The following is a 22256-nucleotide window of genomic DNA, read 5'->3' as shown; positions in this document are numbered from 1 at the left end:
GAAAACAATTATTTCAAAAGCTAAATCCAATTTTTTGCAACAGAGGTTTAGAAAAAGGCACAGAGAAATTTGATTCTTAGTAATGCTGCATATTCATATTAAAGTTGCCAGAAAGCTTACAATGCTGGTATTCTATAGTAACTGGCACTATTATATGTTAACATTAGCCTCATTCAGATGATTGAACTTAAGGTGGCTTTGAATTTAAGTTGGTTGATCTTGTGTTAAATTGTAAAGGAAAGAATAAAGTTAAGAATATGTATAAAATGTTGGATATTTGTCAATTGTGTCTCAAAGAAATTGAAAAATATTTTTCTTAATTTTGGGGGAATGGAACCATACCTCTAACCCCTTTCTAATATGTAGGTCTTCTTTTTAACATTAATATGTATCTTTAGAACTGTCATTATTTTAAAAAATAGAGAAACTCTTTTTTTTTTTTTTTAAGTTGGCTTCATGCCTAACATGGGCTTGAACACACAAAGCTGAGATCAAGAGTCACATGCTCTACCAACTGAGCCAACCAGGTGCCCCCAGAACCTATTTTTAAAGTACAAATTGATGGGGCGCCTGGGTGGCTCAGTCGGTTAAGCGTCCAACTTCGGCTCAGGTCGTGATCTCGCAGTCTGTGGGTTCGAGCCCCGCGTCAGGCTCTGTGCTGACAGCTCAGAGCCTGGAGCCTGTTTCAGATTCTGTGTCTCCCTCTCTCTGACCCTCCCCCGTTCATGCTCTGTCTCTCTCTATCTCACAAATAAATAAAGGTTAAAAAATTAAAAAAAAAAATTAAAGTACAAATTGACTTTGGTCAAATATCACAAATGAAGGCAGCTTGTGAATTATTCATAATAACTGAGAATGCCTGTTCTTCATCTTCCTTAGACAAAACTAACCACAGTTAACAGTACAGACACTTTTAAGCAGCCAAAATCCTTTACCCCCTAGACTTTTAGCAACCATTACTAGTCCTGGCCTCTAAACTCTCACATTAATTTTATCTACTTTCCCTAAATCATTTCCATGTTTCTCCATGTTTGCCATGTTTCTCCTCTAATCACTAGGCAGTTTCTTTTTCCCACCCCCAAATCAAGCTAGGCTGAGTATCAAAGATAGGCTTTACTGTACTAGATAAAGCTAGCAAGACCATCTTAATATGTCCTTATACTTGTAACTTCATGAGGAAGTGAGTCAATACCTTTTTTTTTTCAGTCAATACCTTTTTAAGAGCAGAAGACTTAGTATCCACTTTACAAGTTAGAAATAATTTTTATATATTCTCTAATAAGATAGGTGTATATGCCTGTTTATAGGTAAATCCTTAATATACCATATATTTCACCAAAGCAATCTTAGAAGTCATAAAGGACTTAACCCAGTGCTGAGAAATATTATCAGTCAGTCTGTCTCTCTCTCATTCTATCTAATGAAGAATATGAATAATAAATAATATGCTCACCCTCTGGTGGCTAAAATCAGAAATGTATTTTCATTTTCCTGGATTGTATCCAAAATATGATTAGTGTGGTGTATTAAATTTCTGCATCATATTTGACCTACACCAAAAATAGATCTAAAAGAAAACTGCTGGCTTCACAAGAAAACAGGTTTACTAGAATATCTAATGAAATATCAACAAAATATTAAATGTAGTTTTCATCTGTTAATGACATGAAAAACAAAATCTGGGTAAATGGAATTTAATAGTAAGGAGACATTTTCCTATGTGTCTATTTTTAATTTACAAATAGTCCTAATAATTAGGAAAAATTCATACCACAGGTTAAGTTTAATTTTCTGCCCACTTTACTCAACTGTCCAGCAGATATTTATTACATATCTATTATGGTTCCATGATATATGCTGGAATTGTTAACTCCCTGCTTTCAGCCTAGTGAGGGTAAAATAAACAGTAATTCCTGTACAGTGTGATGAGTACTACAACAAAGAGTGAGCATGAGGTTTTAGGGCTACCAAAGCAGTCCTGGTCAGGGAGTAATCAGTGAAAGATTCTTAGAAAAAGTGACATATTCACTGAGACCTGAAGGAAGAAGAGGGAGTAGAGAAACAATTATTATTTGTAGGCAGAAAGGCCTGAGGTGAGAGAGAATGTGGAAAGTGGGAAAGGCTACAGTATGCATAAAAAAACAAGCCTAAAAAGAAATGCAGAGGTGGGAAGAAAATCTGAAGAATGCCAAAGAGAAGACTTTAAAATATCTACTAGATTTAGTGAACAGGAAGTTACTGCTATCCTTGGGGGAACAATCACTAGTTGAATTAACTGGAAAGAATGAAAGCCAAGGAAGTGGGCACAGCAGGGGCGCCTGGGTGGCTCAGTCAGTTAAGTGTCCGACTTCAGCTCAGGTCAGGATCTCACAGTTCCTGAATTCAAGCCCCGCATCAGGCTCTGTGCTGACAGCCGAGAGCCTGGAGCCTGCTTCAGATTCTGTGTCTCCCTCTCTCTGCCCCTCCCCTGCTCATGCTTTGTCTCTCTCTCAAAAATAAAAAAACGTTAAAAAAAAAAGTGGGCATAGCAAATGTGGGCAATTGTTTCAAGTCCTTTCGCTGAGAAGGGGAAGACAGAAATGATAGGGATAGGGAATGAGATGAAGAGTCTAAATAATAATGGGGAAAAGTCAATATTGAGGGAGTGTTTGTAGGTAAAATTCAAGGGAGCCAATACTAAGGAGACAAGCAGGAATGGGACTTAGAACACAGGAGAGATCTGAAGCATCTAGAGGTCTTCTTGGTAAGCAGGATCCTTGTGCTTTTTAAATGGAATCACATGCAAGGTTACCTCTAAAAATAATACGGTCATCTGTGCAAAACTACCCTAAAAAGTTTTTTTTCTTCCACTATAACAAGTGAGTAATGGGAAGGGGTAAAAAAAAAAAATGCTTAATATGTCTAAGTGGAGACAATGGTGGAAGATAAAACTTTCCTGCAACTCAGTACTTTGTGAAATGGAATATATAGTTTACTGGATTTAGTAAAATGCTTTCACATTGCATTTCTTTTTAGCCACATCATCTGAACAATGCAAACTGCTACATAACGACAACCTGGTTTACAAGTGTCTAAATCAAGGGCCAAAAATCCAAATGACATTTACCAATGGGCTAGCATGTACTGGGTGCAAAACTAATATACTGCCATACTGGTATTCCTATTTAAAAGCTGACACTAGCTGTCAAAGTATTGTTACTGTTACGGTTATAGAGTTCTTAATTACTTAATATATTTTTTCATGCACTGTACTAGTCTTCATTAAATGCTATTTAGATTTAAGTCCTATTATTTTTAAACACATTTAATTAAAAGCAATCCGTAAGTAAACTCATAAAAAATTATTTGCTGTCAGAACAAAATACAGTAGACCCTTGAACAACATGGGTTAGGGGTAATGACCCCCTGCAGTCGAAATTCATGTATAACTTTTAACTCCCCAAAACTTAACTACTAATGGCCTACTGCTGACTAGAGCCTTACTAATAACATAAACAATTAACACATACTTTGTATGTTATATGTATCATATAACTCTCTTCTTACAATGTTAGTGAGAGAAAAGAAAATGTTATCAAGAAAATCATAAGGAAAATACATTTACAATACTGTAGTGTAAAAAAATCTGCACATTTAAGTGGACTTACACAGTTTAAACCCATGTTCAAGGATCAACTGTACTCCTACCACTGTGATTAAATTTTGGCTTCTTTTTTTTTTTAAATTTTTTTTTAGTGTTTATTTATTTTTGAGACAGAGAGAGACAGAGCATGAATGGGGGAGGGTCAGAGAGAGAGGGAGACACAGAATCCAAAGCAGGCTCCAGGCTCTGAGCTGTCAGCACAGAGCCTGACGCGGGGCTCGAACCCACGGACAGCGAGATCATGACCTGAGCTGAAGTCAGATGCTCAACCGACTGAGCCACCCAGGTGCCCCTAGATTTTGGCTTCTTTAATATAAAAAATGAATTTCTCCAAATTTTGCTTTGACTATATTTTCTTTCTTTCTTTTTTTAATGTTTATTTTTGAGAGACAGAGTGCAAGCAGGGGAGGGGCAGTGAGAAAGGGAGACAGAATCTGAAGCAGGCTCTAAGTTCTGAACTGTCAGCACAGAGCCTGAAGAGGGGCTAGAACTCACAAACCGCGAGATCATGACCTGGGCTGAAGTCGGACGCCCAACCGACTGAGCCACCCAGGTGCCCTTGCTTTAACGATATTTTCTGATTGGAAAACTAAATATATAATTAAATGACTATTTCTGCATTTGCATTTTCTTTTTTTTTTTCCTTTTAAGATTGCATTAGTATGGTCACAAGTTTGACATCTACAGTACATTGATAACATAACTGAATACAATGTTAAGTAAATTACGTAATTGTGGCAAGTTTTAAAATGTCAACTCTGAGTGATCATGCATTTCTTGCGCATTTGCATCTGAACCACCAACTGCACAACTCTATCTTTGCTTATCTTCACTGGGAATATATGCCTCAGTGAGGTCAGAGACAGAAGATGTGTGTCTTTTTGTAGACCCAGATTATCAAGAGCAACAGTGTAGAACTCAGGTATTCCATGGAACATGGTGGCAACACTGGGTTTTGCTTTGGGTCACATAAAAAATGCAATTATTGACTATCGCTTGTGCGAGCCACCTGATGCCCCAAGTTTTGGATTAGCACAGAGTATTTTCATATCCCCGCATAAGGCCAGCAGGCAGTTTCTACATACACTCAGTTCCTTCCCAGGGGAAAAGTTTAGAACTAGAGATTTGTAGTCTTCCAACATGCATCAGTGACATACAGCTGGAACCAAGATGGGACTCATAGCAACATCTTTATCAAAGGTATTGAGGGGTAGCAGAATATGCCACCCTAAAATGTGCCACTTTAACATGTGGGTTGTTTTGAGTTGAAAGCAATTAAGAGCCAACTGACTTGGGAAAAGGTTATTACCTCTCCCTTAACTGCCTAAAAGAATTTAGATAGTCGGCTTGTACCAGGAAGAAAGTTATTACTAGAGATAATTTTTTAAATCAGAAAGACTTATCTGCACAGTGTGGCAGATGTTTGTTTACCAGACATTCACTCTTCTCATCTTCCTGTGAATCGTCTTCCTCCCCTTTGAAGCCCAGACTCCTATCCTCTCTCCTTTGCTCAGGATGGTATATAAGCCTCAACTGGCTGACTGTCTATGAGTCTCATGTCTTTGTGGGGCTCCCATATACACACACAATTAAACTTCTTTTACTCCTGTTAATCTGCCTTATGTCTATTTAATTATTAGAACAGCCAATGAATCTAGAAAGCAAGGCTGACACTTGATTCCTGGACCTGTTTTGAAAGCAGAAGCAGGATTATAGTTGTATTTGTTGTATTATTAACTTAGCTCCACATTCTGTTTTGATCCCTACTTATGTTTTATGCATCCTTTAACCTCATGCACAATCAGTCATTAACTTTGCCTTTTCTGCCCTACTCCCTGTTTACCCACTGATTGTAAAAACCTAATGGGGACTGGACAGTAACATTTGTCTTGAAATTATATGATGTATCTGATTGTACCAGGTCTCAAACGACACCTCATTGTCTGGAAGAATGCACACCTCCAGACGGTTTCGAGGCCCCTCACTTCGTGATTTCAAGAAACTCCTCACACTCCTCTCATATATTCACTTCCTTTCCCAAATATATATAAGCTGTCCCTATGCTCAAGAGAGCAAGGCAGCTTTGCGGATGATCCCCAGCCTTTTTGTTGGGCTGCTCTTCTGATAATAAAGCTTTCTTTACTTAAAAACTGGTGTCTCAGACATTGGCTTACTGTGCATAGCGTGTGGGGGTAAGTTTGGGTTTAAGAACAAAAGGAAGAGGGAAAAAATTTTCCTCCCTTTGTTCGGTAACAAATGTAAGAAGGGAAAAATCTTCCTCAGCAACAACCCGAATGCCTTCAGCCACCACTTCTTTAAGGAGTCCAGGAATACAATATCCTTTTGTATGAAGAAAGCTTAAATTCCATACAGATATCACAAGATATTATGCATGCCCTAATCCAGCAAAATGTCTATTACCACAAACACGGACTGAAACACAAATATCTTAGTGTGGTTTCCCATCTCCTAGATGGCTAAGGCTCCAAGTTCTCTGAGTTAATGCCATTAATACTACATTCTGATCTGTCTCATCTTACAAATAACTTTTGGCAAGATGATACAAAAACAGATTGTATAGCTGAAGAAACTGCATTATTTAGGGCACCAGTAGTATATGTGCATGACCTTTGACATCTAAGAGGATTATCAGTTTACTGTTCAGGTTAGAGTTCCTGTCTTCAGGGAAATCATTCCTGAATCTGTGATTTGCTACAGAATTAAGCTTTCTCATTTGTTCAAATGTGAAATCACTCATCAGCCACTACCATCAGTTGTCATATCTACTGTGCTACAGTGCATTAAGACAAGAGTCCCCTCAGAGGTAAATTCAACGTCCAGTCCCAGGCCTGTTCCTCTGATCTTACCTGCCTGCTGAATGACCGCGAGTATGGGTGATGGTGGAACAGCTTCCGGGGTCTGAACACCTACAGGCCCACAGAGGTTTGGAGGAGGCAGTATCAGCTCAAAGCTGAAAGGTGCAACAGGAGGTAGAGGCTGCTGGTGGAGAGGCAGGTTTTGAAGGGGCTGTGTGTCACTAGCAGCAGCAGCAGAAGGAGGAAAGAGAAGGGACCAAGGCCACCTCCTGGTCCTCCCACAGCCACATGCCTGTGATCACAGTGGCATGGACAGGAGTCTGTGACCTGTCAGGTTTCTGGGACGGAACAGTGAGAATCCAGGGTGAGAGTCAAGGGCACTAGCTGCAGTTGGCCCATTAACATTTTCTTGGAGGGTTTTTGTTTGTTTGTTTGTTTGTTTTGATGAGTGAGATTAAACCAAAAGTATACAGGATTTTGTAGAATTCACTGACTATTACTTTTTAAAAGCTTACCTATAATTTTACTTTGATTGACTATTGGTAAGTGAAATGTGCCCAGATTTCCCATTAAATTGATAAGAAAGCCCCATATTAAAAACATTATTATTTATATTTTATATTTATTTATATTTTAATAATAAAGTATATAACATGGGCATAAAATATAACTACATACAAATTAAATAGATTATTGTTTATATACATCAGTTAAATTGATCAGCATTTAGTTGATCAACAAATAAAGACTAAACCTGAAATAATTCTTAGCCTGACAGTCTCTAATAGAAAGCAATATTTAAGATATAAGGGAATACACACAATAATATATCCATTCTTGTCGTTCATTCACAGGCATTACATGTTGACAAACCTGCATATAAAAATAGAAAAATTTTACTTTCCTTTTACATATTATTATTTTTAACTAATTTTTAAACAAGATAAGATTTCTAGACCCTATGTAAAAAATATCCCTGTGAAGATAAACTTCTGTAACATTTGTCCTTAGCAGGGACCTACAATCTATGATCTGATGTCTAACAGGATAATCCAGTCTAAATTCTACTAAAATATAATAGTTGATAGTTGGTATGTGTAAATGTGGGTAAAGAGGAGTGATAGAGGAGTAAGTACCCCTTTTTCACTAAGCATAGAGCATTTTCTAAACCCTTCATTGGGATTCTGTAGAATCTCTCTTTATTTGGTTCTAAAGTGTTTTTGGATGTCACGGACAGAATGGAGGAAGAAAGGAAAGGAATAGAAGGCTTTTTCCTTTTTCCCTTTACTAGACCAGTTTCAGGGTCCATGTCTTTGACCCCCTGGCTAAATTAGAAACCCATGGTTCTGCTAACACCAGAAACTATGACTGTTCCTGGCTCTTGACTTAGATGGCTATCTAAAACTTAGAGGCATTTTCTCTTTCAGGTTACGTTAGAAAATCTTAATAATGTACATAAAAATACTTTATATTATAAAATTCCCATTTACTATAAACACCACTTTATATTTCTATATGATGTTACAAAGTGCTTTCATGTACATCATTTTATTTTCATCTTTACATTAACCTCCTAAAGAACCTAAAGCTGGTAATACTATGTTAATTTTACATTTAAAGGGGCAGGAACAGAGAGGTTAACTGAATCTCCCATAATCACTCAACCAAACAGTGAGAACTGGACTAAAACCAAAATCTCCTTACTCGCAATATAGGATGATAATAATATAATATCGTACTTAAAATAATTTTAGACTTTATTTCATATTTCCACTTATTCATAGTATTAATAGCAAAAATGGTTTTTTTAATTGATAAAACAAAAGGTTTAATTAGAAAACAATGCATTACCATTGTAGACTTTGGCGCCACTTCTACTGCAAATATGTTGAGTCCTCTGTTGTTTACGCAGTTTTTACTTAGTTCGTTGTTGATGTGAATAATCACTTTATTATCTGACTATAAAAAAATTTCATAAGTTGCTAGTCTTTAATAATACAAACAAAATGATTATTACAAAACACTTTGTAAGTCTTGTGAAAGAGGTGTTCGCAGGATTCTGTAGAAACATAGAAGATATTATAGAAACACAGAAACATTACCTCGGTCTGGGCTAGAAAGGAATACGTTACCGAAGAAGTGATACTTGAGATAATAGGTCACAGATAATAGACAGCCTTTAGGATAGATAGGAAGCAAGAGAAAGCAGTATGAAGCTGATGAATGAAAAGAAATGTAGGAGCCAAAGTGTTCCCCTGCTAAAGAAGCTACGAGCACTCCCTAATGACCACAAAGGGGCAATATAACATTAGCCTACCGGATTCATTTCTCAGCCCTATTACTCAGCATGTGACCTTCTCCAAGTTATTGAATGCCCCCATGCTTCAGTTTCCTTGTGTGTAAAATGCAGATAGTACTTAACTCATTGGGTTGTTGTGAAAAGTAAACACATTAATAAATGTAAAGTGCCTGGCAAATAGGAAGCTCTAAAATATTATTACATCATTTTGGTGAAGGGAAGTTTAATTTTCCTTTAGGGAAAGGAAGGAAATGCAGGGCTAAGAAATGATAGGTAGCTGCAGAACAGATAAACTGTGATAAGGCAGTGACTCCCGTCCACCCTTTTAATTCTAGTAAAACATAGAGGGCAGAAAGGAAGGCACACTCCTTTCTTTTAGGAATCACCCTCCAAAGCTTATGATCCACTTGAAGACAGGAATCTCCAGCTGGGGACCCTGGCTATTTTGGTCAAGTCCAACTCCTCTACCTCATTTTCAAGATAATATATATGATTTGGACCCATCCTACTTATGCTATTTACCTTCATATTACTCCACTGAGTAAAGTTCTCTGTTTCCACATAGCGAATATTCTCACTCTTTCCTCTATATCTCACATTAACCCTCTCACGTGTTACTCCTTACACTGTCTCTCTGCTACTAACAACTGTGTGTGTCTCTGCATCTCTAATCCTAGTTTGTCTCCAAATCCCACACCACAGTCCCCTTCCCCCTCATTACAGGTCCTTCCCCAACTTCGATAGTCCAAACTAACATCAGCTACAAGAGATGCAAATACAGTAAAACTATTACACATATAAACAGTATAATTTAACATTTAATTTTCACGCATCTCTTTCAAGAATATAGAGTTTGTCTTCCCAACTGGCCCATAAACTCTTTGAAACCAGAGATCATATTACACTTCTAGAGGCTTCTATTGTGACTAGAAGAGTTAGTTACATAATATAGACTCACACTGACTCAATACTCAGCCAAACCTTAAACACTTTAAGGAATTTATGGCAGGCAGAAAAATAACGTAAGTCTCACCCAGGAACTAAAAAGAAATAAGCCAACAGTCCTAAGAATCCAGCCATCTTGAGTAAGGTTTTATGAAAATTTACGTTTCTAGAAAACTGGGTATCTCTAAGCATTTATGCATGTATTCCCTTAACCTGCAACATCAGTAGTAGGAGGGATGGTAGCCAAAGCTAGCAATAATTGGCTTGATAAAAATAGGTCCCAGACAATGGAATATATGAGATAAAATGATGATAGCCCATAGAATTTCTGAATTGCAAGGTATGTAAAACAAAGTTGGGCTAATTTTTTTCTTTATTTTGTTTATATTTCTTTAAAACTCAATGTCTGTTAGGGGCGCCTGGGTGGCTCGGTTGGTTAAGCATCTGACTTTGGCTCAGGTCATGATCTCACAGTCCGTGGGTTCGAGCCCCGCATCAGGCTCTGTGCTGACAGCTCAGAGCCTGGAGCCTGTTTCCGATTCTGTGTCTCCCTCTCTCTCTGCCCCTCCCCTGTTCATGCTCTGTCTCTCTCTGTCTCAAAAATAAATAAACGTTAAAAAAAAATTTTTAAAAAAAACTCAATGTCTGTTATTTAAAATTGTAGGTGTAGGGGCGCCTGGGTGGCTCGGTCGGTTAAGCGGCTGACTTCAGCTCAGGTCATGATCTCGCAGTCCGTGAGTTCAAGCCCCGCGTCGGGCTCTGTGTTGACCACTCAGAGCCTGGAGCCTGTTTCAGATTCTGTGTCTCCCTCTCTCTCTGCCCCTCCCCTGTTCATGCTCTGTCTCTCTTTGTCTCAAAAAATAAATAAACATTAAAAAAAATTTTTTTAAATTGTAGGTGTGAAGATTTTTAGTAACAAACTAAATAAAATACTTTATACCCAGATTATACTCTTTCTTCAGAGATCTCCAGATATTTAATTTTCATAATATTTTAAGAGAAAAACAATTATCTCAAACTTTTAAAAATGCATAAAAATTATCATGCTTAGTTTGAATTAAAAACCTGAGAAGGAATAATTGCCCATTATAAATTTTGTTAATATAATGTGGTATTAATTACTGTGCAAGAATAGAATAAGAAAGAAGATGGAACATACTAGTAAACATTGCAGTTCTAAGGAGAACCACCTCATAAATAATACCTTGTTTTCAATAACTGATGTTATCCAGGTGTCACGCTTATAAGTATGTACAATTATATTTTCATGACCATCCATTACTCTTGCATCGCCTTTGTTAAGGACAGATTTACAAATGGCCTTCTCGAGTTGCCCACTGCATGCCTCCATATGGACAGCTTTAATTCTTGGCTTGCATTTGTCTCCATAGATATCAATGACAAATGGGCATGCCTGATATGAAAGAAAAAGTAAACGTTGTCTTAGCCTTTTGATAGAATTAAAAATAAATTATTTGTTATTAATATGTCTATCATATGATTTAAGAAGATGTACCCTCTAACTTGTCCTCATATACTTTTAGAAGATTTTAGTACTATGAACTAGACATAGTAGTACTAGACTAGTACTAGACATCAAATTTCATTATACATGATTCAAGAAAGTACCAAAGGTTTCCAGATCCCTATCAGCAAAATACTCTCCATATACATTCAAACCAATCAGAACATTCATAACACTACAGACTGATTCTTCCCAGGTCATCATAAACTTTTATTTTTTTCAAATATGAAAATGTTAGATCATCCTCTTGCTGTATTAACTCAGTAAAATAGCACACACCAAAGAATCACTGCATATTAAAGCTAATACCTTAACTAAATAGCCACCTTGTCTCAGAACAATTACAAGTATTAACTAAATCAGTCAAAACAACTTCAGGTCATACATGAATCCTTGATGTTTCTATGTTACGTTATGTTATGTTATGTTATGTTATGTTATGTTATGTTATGTTATGTTATTTTATGTTCAGTACAGCTAACATACAGTGTCATTTTAGTTTCAGGTGTAAAATACCATGATTCACCAATTCCATATATCATCTAGTACTCATCACACGAGTGTCCTCCTTAATCCCCACCTCCCCTCACATGAATCCTTTAAATCAAATGTTACCATATATAAAAATCCCTATCACTAATGGGAACCATCCAACATTTTTATACCAATTAATTCTGAATTGTTATTTTCTCCTTCTGGTATTACCATTTGCTTGTGTAACATTTTCAATCCAAAAATGCTGTAACCCTACTGAACGAGGAGAATGTCTTCACTGTGATTCTGTAAATCAAAAGTATCCATGCCAAGAAGAGAATTTTTGGATGCTCCAGTACCAAATTCTGACTCAATATTGTTTGTTGAGGAGTCTTACATTAATGAAAGAAATGAAAAACAATAACAGTAACAATAACTTGAAATACAGCAAGTTGCCTAGTATCTTTTGTAAAATCTGTATCCTTACCAGGAAATATGTTCAAATGATTAAACTGTGGCTCTAAGACATAAGAGAGTAAAATATATAAACTAATAGCTAGTACGCTTTTAGAAAAATTGACTTTTTAAAAATGCTATATAAAAAAGAGGGATTTTCCCTCTCTGATCAAGTACCCTTTAAAAATGAGCAACAAGGGGCACTTGTCTTAGTAGAGCATGCAACTCTTGATCCCAGAGTCTTGAGACTCTGCAACTCATCCCAGAGTCATGAGTTCAAGTCCCACCCTGGTGCAGAGCTCACTTAAAAAACAAACAAACAAAAAAGAAACAATAAATACATTATTTGATACCTAAAATAATGGCCACAAAGGAAGAGACTCAATATAAAAGAAGTTTTATGGAAGCCAATATACTATATCATAGATACTATACAAGTACTTTAGAAGTACTATAGAAACACTTTAGAAATACTATAGAAATACTTTTAACAGATCTGTATACCAAACAGACTCTTCTGACTAAAGTCCTTATATAAAATAAGAACAAAATAAAACAAATCCATTGAGAAGTTTAGGGATTCCATTGTAGATATGCAAAACCTGGCCTGCCAAATTCTGAAAGAAACACTGTGTCCTAAGAACCACGAGGATAAGATCTGGCAAAACCAGAATGGCCACCTGGACACTAGATAAAATCTTCCATGAAACAATGCATTCCAACAGTGATAAACTGGCTATAATATCAATCACTGAGGAAAAACTTTCCTAAGAAAATGAAGGATGTGGTTATTCAATGTTTTATCTGTAACTAAATTAACCTGGAAAAATTATGGTACATGAACTGAGACTACACACCAAAAGACTCTTTAAGCATTTCCAAATTGATTTTATACAGTTGACTCTCTCTGGTTTATGGATATATACTAATAATATAGTACACTTATTTTCAGGATGGGTCAAAATATTTCACTGTTGAAAAGCCACAACCAGGGCACCTGACTGGCTCAGCTGGTAGAGCATGTATCTCTTGAAATCAGGGTTGTGAGCTTGAACTCCATATCTGGTGTAGAGATTACCTAAAAATAAAATCTTTAAAAAACAAAACAAAACAAACAACAAACAAAGAAAACATCATTTTTTAAAAAGCCACAACCATCATGACCGCCTAGGGCCTTCCAAATTATTGGTCCCATGACAAGGGACACATTTAACTGGAACAATTATTCATGGATTTAGATTAAGTAAAGGCTTGCTGCTGCTGCTGCTGCTGCTGCTGCTGCTGCTGCTGCTGCTGCTTCTTCTTTTTTTTTTTAAGGCTTGCTTCTTATTCAAAAACATTTTTGTCTTTATAATTCCCAAACCTCTGGGAAAGTGCAAAGGGCCTTAACAGAATTGGAAAGGTACGTCCTTTAAAGATCCTAAAGTGCAACTCTCCAGAGAATCTCCAGAAGCAGACAGTGCACAGAATTCACTGTTAACCCACGAACCTTTGTACAACATATGACCACATTACAGGAGCAGCTTCCTCTCATGACACTGGAACAAGATTCTTCTATGGGTTCCATTCTTCTTTGCACACTCTTATTTATTCATAGCTTTACTCTTTGTGGATTTAAGGCTATATATGTTTGACTTGGCCTATCATGTTTTCCTTATTAGCAGCAATAATTTGCCTAAGTCTAGGCTTTAAAGGAAAGAAATGTGTTTGAAGTATGAGAAATACAAAATGCAACACATACTATTTGTCACAACACCAAGAAACAACACACCCACAGTTCCACTAAGGACGATTACTTATGCAGCTACTATGTGGAAATCAGACTATTTAATGCTAACTCAGAATCAAAGTTAATTATTCTGTACAACTGTTAGGCCATTGCAAGGGCAAGATTCCCGAACACCCTCAACAGGTTATATGTCCTTACATATACCCACAAAAAATTAAAACCCTTCCTGGAAAAAGATTGCTGAAGACACGGATCCTATTCATAGCAGTTACATCATTCCAGATGGTCATCAAAAAAATTGTTCCTTCTTGTTGGCTGACATAGTAATTAATATAGCCTAACTGTTGGGGGCATGACAAACCAGTTTAAATTCTTTAACTCAAGCAGTTATGAATAATAAAAAAGTCTTGATTTTCTTTTGACCAGCCAGGGAGGAATCTGCACTGCTGCTAATACTTCTTGTAACTGGATTAACACTGCAAGTGAAATCACCTACAATGAATTAAAAGAGTTAATACAAAAGGTCATATACAAAGTAGATTTAAAGAGTCCTTGGGACTTTTCTTGGTCAAGCCTGGAAAACCTGGGGTTATGACTCTGGAGTGCTCTCTACACCCTTCTTATAATACTTCTACTATACTTGTTTGCCTCAGAGTTTAAATGTTGTCTAGAGTCTTCAAATGCTTCTGTAGAAGTCGCTGTCCCAACAAATGACTTAAAGACAGAAACAGGATGAAACCATGATAAATGCAAAACTGAAAATCAGATCCCCACAGATGAAACCTCTTCGAAAAGAACCAACAATAGTGGTTGAGTGAATCTTTGAAAGTTTCTTCTACAACTTTAACTGAATGAAAATCAAAAGGGAAGGCTGGGAATTAAAAAGTTCTCACAAACTTAGGAAACAACTGACTCTTCTGTTGTCATGATAATGAGTAGTCATCAGAACTGGTTTTAAACCTGTTCAAAAGATCTAGAAAACCTCATCTCAATAAACACATTTTTGTAAGCCCACCAGTATTAGTTCCTCACTTTTGAAAGTCAAACAATCAAGGACTCGTGTGAATAAATAACACTGCTGAGTGCCAACCAATCAACAGTCTCACCTGAGTAACCATGCTTCCTCAAAACCCTCCCCTAATAAATAAGAGGAACATTCTGCTCCACTTATAGTCGTGGAGACTATAACTGCTCCAGTTATAGTCGTGCAGGCTATAACTGACGAGCATACTCCCTTGTAGTAAATAATCAATTCATTTTTGTCTTTTTATTTGTTATTGAGAAGTGGTTTCTTATTCCTTTGACATTTTCACTATATATGCTTACCTTTTACATTTTCAATGGTGTTTCTGTATTACTTATTCAATAAATGAAGAATAAACTTTAAATTTAAAAAGCCTCATCTAAGGGATTCCTGGGCGGCTTAGTCGGTTAAACGTCTGACTCTTGATTTCGGTTCAGGTCATGACCTCAAGGTTTGTGAGATGGAGCCCCATGTCGGGCTCTGCATTGACAGTGTGGAACCTGCTTGGGATTCTCTCTCTCCCTCTCTCTCTCTGCTCCTCTCCCACTCATGAGCATGCTCTTTTGTTCTCTCTCTCTCTCAAAATAAACAAACTTAAAAAAGTTTTATCTAAGAAATACTTCTTGCCTATGGTTTCAAAGGTCAATGACATAAGTAAATGCAAAAAAATGTCTTAAACTGCTTTTAACTAATTTCTCTTATTGAGTGAAAGCATAGGGGTGCCTGGGTAGCTCAGTTGATTAAGCATCTGACTCTTGATTTTGGCTCAGGTCATGATCTCATGATTTATGAGATCAAGCCCCATACAAGGCTCTGCACTGATGGTGTGGAGCCTGCTTGGGATTCTCTCTGTGTACCTCCCCTGCTTGTGCTTGCTCTCTCTCTCAAAAATAAATAAACATTAAAAAATAAAGTAAGATATAAAAAGTTATTGTAACTCTTAACCTCTTATTAATAAAAATGGCAAAAAAAATTATTCTCAGAACTTCTCAGAAAAGAGGTTTATGAGGGATTTTCAATGATGTCAAAGCTAGGAATTAAACCAAAGTCTCAATACACCCAAAATTTAAAGTGTGTTGAAGCTAGTGTTACCCTCCTAAGTTGATTTACTTAGAGAAAGGACAGATATTATTTTTAAGAATATAAACAACAAATGTACTGTTACATGATACATGGCCTGAAACTCTTGAATTCTTTATTTTAAACCTGACACAAAATATAGACTTTAAGAAGTAAGGCCTCATTTTTATTATTTCTCCAGTTTACTGAAAGTCTTAATAATGATAGCTAACATATACACAGTGCTATACATTAGCCAAGAACCATCCCAAGTATTTTACAAATAATAACCCAAGGAGTATCTTTTATCAAAAGATCAGAATTCCAATTCTCATACAGACACGTCCCCCTTATTCTAAGATAGGCTTATTCTATTAGGACAAAGAGTTTCCCTATAGAAATGAGACTCCAGCAACTAAAATAGCCATCACCAATTAAAAAATAGAATTTTTTTAACCACCAAACCTTCCCCCCATATTATATGCTCAAACTTCTTTGTTCCTGAATTATTTAAATACTGATAGTAACTAAATTTCAGGTAACAATGGGAACTTGCACAAACTAGCAGAAACACACCGGTGCAACCACAATTCATTCGTATACTAAAGTTCAAGGATTTGAGTGCCCAATTCAAAAGTCAGGTGGTAGGAAAGTGTTCGTGGAGTAAAATACTATGTGTATTAGGACCACTGCAAAACTTTCAGATTGCTTTACCTCTGTCAGTTCCAGAGCTTTATTGTAGCCCATTGAGTGTAGAGTTACCCAAAGGTCACGAGGATCTCCTTCTCGATCATTGGCTTCCATTAGATTGAGATCCATAAAGCCCTGTCTTGTTAGTTCATTCTTCTTTGTATCAAAATTGTCTGTTAAAGTAACCAAAAGTTTCTTTCTTACATAATTTTAAAACTCATACATTTAATAAAAGATCTATATTATTTTTCATAAATATTTTAATGGAAGCCTTATTTAATGGAAGCCTTATTTTTGGAACTTTCAAAAAAAATCAGAAGTTATAAATTGTAAATATATTCTGAAATTAGAGGAAATTGTAATTTTTCTGGGTAAGTCCCAACCTACTTGCTTATTTAGAGTATATACTGATTTATATATTTTTAAAAATTAAAATGCTTCATATATGTTTACCCCTTAAAACCAGCAGAACCTGGATGAATTTGATGTAACACCCCCCAAATTAATGGTGTTTCAAAGGGGAGATGTGGATGGTGCCAGATTTAAGGCGACTGCTATATGCCTAATTACTCTAATTTTAACCAAATTGTCCCTGGTCCTTAAAAATCTGTTAGATAATGGGGAACACTTTGGATTCTATGAATGTCCTAGACAAATAAATCTATTTTAATATTATTATTTAATAAATTTAATAAATCCATTTTAACATTGTAAGCAAAACTAAACTCACCTCAAAGTATCTATACATGTGTAACTCCTGAATTTGTCTATTATAGATAATAAATAGCTATTCATTATGGATTATATTCTGTTAACTGCCCAACAAGAAAGATTTTATTTTCTTGCTTCCAATTGTAATATATCCAAAGGAAATGGGTACTCTTTATGATATGTCTCTTCTGTATACATCATTATGAAAAAAGCAGCAGAGACACAGCCATTTAAAACTGACTGATTAATAGTTTAAAAAGTTTACAGAGTTTAGGAAGTGACACAGAATTTTGCAAGGAAAAAAGTAAATGTAGATTAAATTAGATCATAGAAATAGTAGCCACTAAACTGGAGGATGGAGCTTGCATGTAATAAAGAAAGATGAAAGAAATATTTGATATTAATACAAATTTTATTACTATCAAGGAAAATATACCTAATACTATGCTATAGAGACTATCAAACTATCAGACTTCTAAAACTTAAAATTCTCAATCCTCCATTAATTTTTTATAAATTCATGAATACCCAACTTTAAGACTTTCTTTAAAGCTATAGTAATCAAGACGGTGTGGTGGTGGCAAAAGATGAGACAAATAATGAGTGGAACAGAGAACCCAGAAATGGACCCATACAAATATACTGAACTGATATTTGACAAAGGAGCAAAGTCAATTCAAAGGAGAAAGGATAATTGTATCAATAAACGGTGCTAGAATAACAGGACATCCACAGACAAAAAAAAATAAATGTACGCTAGGATGTTATGTCTTTCACAAAAATTAACTGAAATGGGTTGCAGACCCCAAACACAAATCTATAAAACTTCTGGAAGATAACAGGAGAAAATCTGGGTGACTCTGTGTTTGGCTATGTCTTTTTAGATACAACACCAAAAGCACACAAACCAAAAGCATGACACATGAAAGGAAAAAAATGGTTAAGTGGGGCTTCATTAAAATTAAAAATTTTTCCTCTGTGAAAGACACTACTAAGAGAATGAAAAGACAAACCACAGACTGAGAGAAAATACTTGCAAAACACAACTGATAAGACTTGTATCCAATATATACAAAGAACTCTTAACAGTAAGAAAATAAATACCTCAATCAAAAAGCGGGCAAACGAGCTGAACAGACACCTCACCAAAGAAGATATACAGATGGTAACAAGCATATGAAAAGATCAAATGTTATGAAGGAATTGCAAATTAAAACAAGATATACACCTATTAGAATGGCTAACATCTAAAAAGACTAATAATACCAAATGCAGACAAGGATGTGGAGCACTAAGAATCCTCATTTATTCCTGTGGGAATACAAAATGGGTGTAGTCACTTTGGAAGACAATGTGGCAGTTCTTTCAAAGTTAAACATAGGTTTACTGCGGCAGTGATCATTGAATTTAAATGAACTGAAACAAGCTGAAAACTACGTACACACAAAAATATGCCCATGAGTATTTATAGTAGCTATGCTCATAAGTACCAAAAATTGGAAACAACCAAAATGTCCTTTAACAGGTGAATGAATAAATAAACTGATACCTTCATACAATGGAATTATTATTCAGTGCTAAAAAGAAATAAGTTATCAAGCCAACAAAAAGAGGAAATCTAAATACACACTGCTAAGTGAAAGAAGCCAGTCTGAAACGACTATCTACTGCAGGATATCCAACAATATAACACTCTGGAAGAGGCAAAACTATAGAGACAGTAAAAAGATCAGTGGTTGCCAGGGGTTTGAAGGGACGAATAGATAGATGAATAGGTACAGCACAAGGGATTTTGAGGGCAATGAAATTATTCTGTATAATACTGTAAGGGCAGGTATATGGCATTATGTATTTGTCAAAATCCAGAGAACTGTACAGCACAATATAACCCTAATATAAGCTATGGATTTTAGTTAATGAAAATGCACCAGCATTGGTTCACCAATTTTAACAAATGTATCATACTAATGCAAGATGTCAGAAAATAGGAGAAATTGGTAGAGGGGAGGAGAAAATCTATTCATACTTTACTGTAAACCTAAAACTGCTCTAAAAATAAAATATATTAATAAAAAATGAAAAAAATAAGGCAACTTTAAGTATAAAAAAGTTTATTAAAATGATCTTACAGGTAGATAAAACATTTTCTTATTATCAAGGAGAAAGTTGCATAAAATTAATATTACGTATGACTATAAAAATAAAAACTTCAGAACCTAAAAGGCCTGATTCTTTGCAGTATTACTGATGTTGGTGAAGGGGACATTCTCCCTTGAAATCATTTTTTAAGTCAACCATTCTTGGGGATTTTTTTGTAGCAGGGTATTCAAGGTTCTGGAGTCTAACTGCTTGGGTGTAAAACTCAGCTGTGAAATTTTCTTGGTATATAACATTGATCAAGTGACTTACCCTCTTTGATTCTGTTTCCTTATTTGTAAATTGAGAATAACAATAGTACATACCTCAGAGAGTTGCTGTATAGACTGCTTCCAACTGACATGTGGTAAATTCTCAAAAAATGTTAACTATCAATTCTACCAATTAAATTATCAAACTAAAATTTTATTTATCAAAAACTTTGCCATAAAAAGTCTTATTATGATTCATTCTTATTGAATATGTTTTAGTGCCACAATAAAGAATCAAAAGATTGTATTCTTAACGTTATAAGATGATTATATCTTCCTAAGAATAATATTCTGTATATTACAAATCTTCTTATTTGAAGTTTAATAGTATAAATCAATATTCATTTCTTGTTGCTGAGTATACCATATATAAAGTTTATATAGTGTATCTCTTTCATTTAAAAATAAATACATTTTTGAAAACCTTTGTATTAATATTTCTACCTTACTTGCTGTTTAGATAAACAGATTTATCAAACTCCCACCTGGCTCACTGACTTTGCCAAGCTTAGACCCTTTTAAGAACCAAAGGAGTAGGACACATTTCTACCCCAGTGACAGCAATATGTGAGTTAATTTGTTTCCTGACTGCATTTTGGCCTTATTCTGTGATCTATAGTTGGCTATGGCTTTTGGTTTTCCCCTTTGATCTTTTAGTCCTTGGCTTAAATACATAAGCCCTACCATCTTCCCAAACTCCTCCTAAGAGACAACAGAAATTGTCTCCTTCTCAATAGTTTCCTTTGCCAATCATGATGCCACCATGGATGTGCTTTCATAATTCAACTCAAATACAAAACAAAACAAAACAAAACAAAACAAAAAAACAACTAAAGAATTCTTAACATGTATAAAGAACTTGCTGGAAACTGCTTAATTTTTAGTCAAACGTTAGCCTATTAGCTCTTTGCTGCCCTCTCCTGGGCACAGTTTGGGGCTCTTGACCATTTCCATTTCATTAGTATCAAGAGCTGAGACAAAGTTTTTTCCATTCTAAGATCCAAAGAACATAGGCTAAAAATGAAGTGACATTTAAGTAATTCATATTTTCTTTTAACTTGAATACTATACCAACTATAAATTTAAGGAAAATAAATATTTACATTTTTATGATCTATAAACAATGCTACTACTTTTTCACTGTCCTAACTGCTATAATAATATTCTATAGAGAAGTCTGACATTTTACTTCTTAAAAATGAAAGGGTGCTATTTTTTTATATATGCATTAAGGAGAAGAAAAGTGCTTACCTCGGCAGACAGCCCAAGCATCTTCATCACATTTCTCACCGCTTGTTCTCAATTCAAAAAAATTATATTCTTCAAGGCTAAGAAGACCATTTCCATCCAAATCAATTACTTCAAATATATCTGATAAAGTTGACCTAAAATTATAAATAGAAAATTATTTGTCTCCATGGCAACTGGACTGAATGTTTCTATGAGGACAACTTTCAAGAGGAAGTAATCTCAAGACATTAAACAATTTTTTTTTAATTTTTTTTTTTAACGTTTATTTATTTTTGGGACAGAGAGAGACAGAGCATGAACGGGGGAGGGGCAGAGAGAGAGGGAGACACAGAATCGGAAACAGGCTCCAGGCTCTGAGCCATCAGCCCAGAGCCTGACGCGGGGCTCGAACTCACAGACCGCAAGATCGTGACCTGGCTGAAGTCGGACGCTTAACCGACTGCGCCACCCAGGCGCCCCATGACATTAAACAATTTTTTGAACTTACTACATCCAAATATATTTTTTAGTCAGTCTGAAACAAACAAGCTTCTAAAACAACCACAGTATCTCAACACATAGTAGTAACTCAATGAATGGTAATTCTATCATTCTTTTTTCCTTTCTCCAATCTACTTTCTTCTTCCTATTCTACCAGATATTATTGTATATATCTAGGGTATAAGGGAATTACCTAAGTATTTAGATTTCATATTTGACCGTTATCTAAGTTAATGGTGCAACTGGCAGTATCTATTTCTAAGGAAGTGTCTAATCAGGTAGAAATCTGTAAATGTGTGACTCTAGTTGACTTGCCAAATGTTTGGAACTCAGAAATGAGTGGCAATCCCAGACTCATGAACGGAAAATCACTTTCAGATGCCTAGGGAATGAGTTGAATTATTGAATTAGGATTTGCAGGTGGGTCTGGCAGCTGGCCAAAGGAAAGGATGGAAGACAGGCTATTGATCTATAATTTTACAGTTCTAACCTTAATAAACTAGATTTTACAGTTCTAGATTTTACAGTTCTAACCTTAATAAACAAAACTTACCTAAATTCCTTTGTAAGAAATAATTCCCCTGTTTCATCTCTATATACAAGTTGGGCTTCTTCAGTTACTGGTTTTATTTCTTTCCTCAGCCTACAGCCAGTTGTAGAAGGAATTAACCAGTAAATTCCAGGTCCTAGTTCACCAGTCCACCCAAACACCTTTTCTCAAAAGAATTAAAAAACAACAACCAACA

At 35.6% G+C, this 22256-nt stretch overlaps 1 protein-coding gene across 2 annotated transcripts in view; it reads right to left on the bottom strand.

The window, feature by feature from the left end:
• Window positions 1-7052: 7052 nt before the first annotated feature.
• Window positions 7053-22256, bottom strand: part of EFCAB7 (EF-hand calcium binding domain 7) — a 45121-nt gene continuing 29917 nt past the window's right edge. Inside the window, exons 9-14 of one of the 2 annotated variants that reach the window (XM_003990155.6) lie at window positions 22064-22221; window positions 21031-21164; window positions 16685-16833; window positions 10908-11117; window positions 8311-8418; window positions 7053-7332 (exon numbers count right to left, since the gene is read on the bottom strand). In XM_003990155.6, coding sequence (XP_003990204.2) covers window positions 7258-7332; window positions 8311-8418; window positions 10908-11117; window positions 16685-16833; window positions 21031-21164; window positions 22064-22221 — 834 coding nt within the window. In that variant the 3' untranslated portion in view covers window positions 7053-7257. Of the gene's footprint in view, window positions 7333-8310; window positions 8519-10907; window positions 11118-16684; window positions 16834-21030; window positions 21165-22063; window positions 22222-22256 lie in introns of those variants that run through there. The other variant, XM_045035958.1, reaches the window with a different exon arrangement.

Source organism: Felis catus, chromosome C1, assembly GCF_018350175.1.
Source record: "Felis catus isolate Fca126 chromosome C1, F.catus_Fca126_mat1.0, whole genome shotgun sequence".
Lineage (NCBI taxonomy): Eukaryota > Metazoa > Chordata > Mammalia > Carnivora > Felidae > Felis > Felis catus.
Note: the sequence above shows the minus strand (reverse complement) of the source record. Positions and strands in the feature narration are given on the sequence as shown.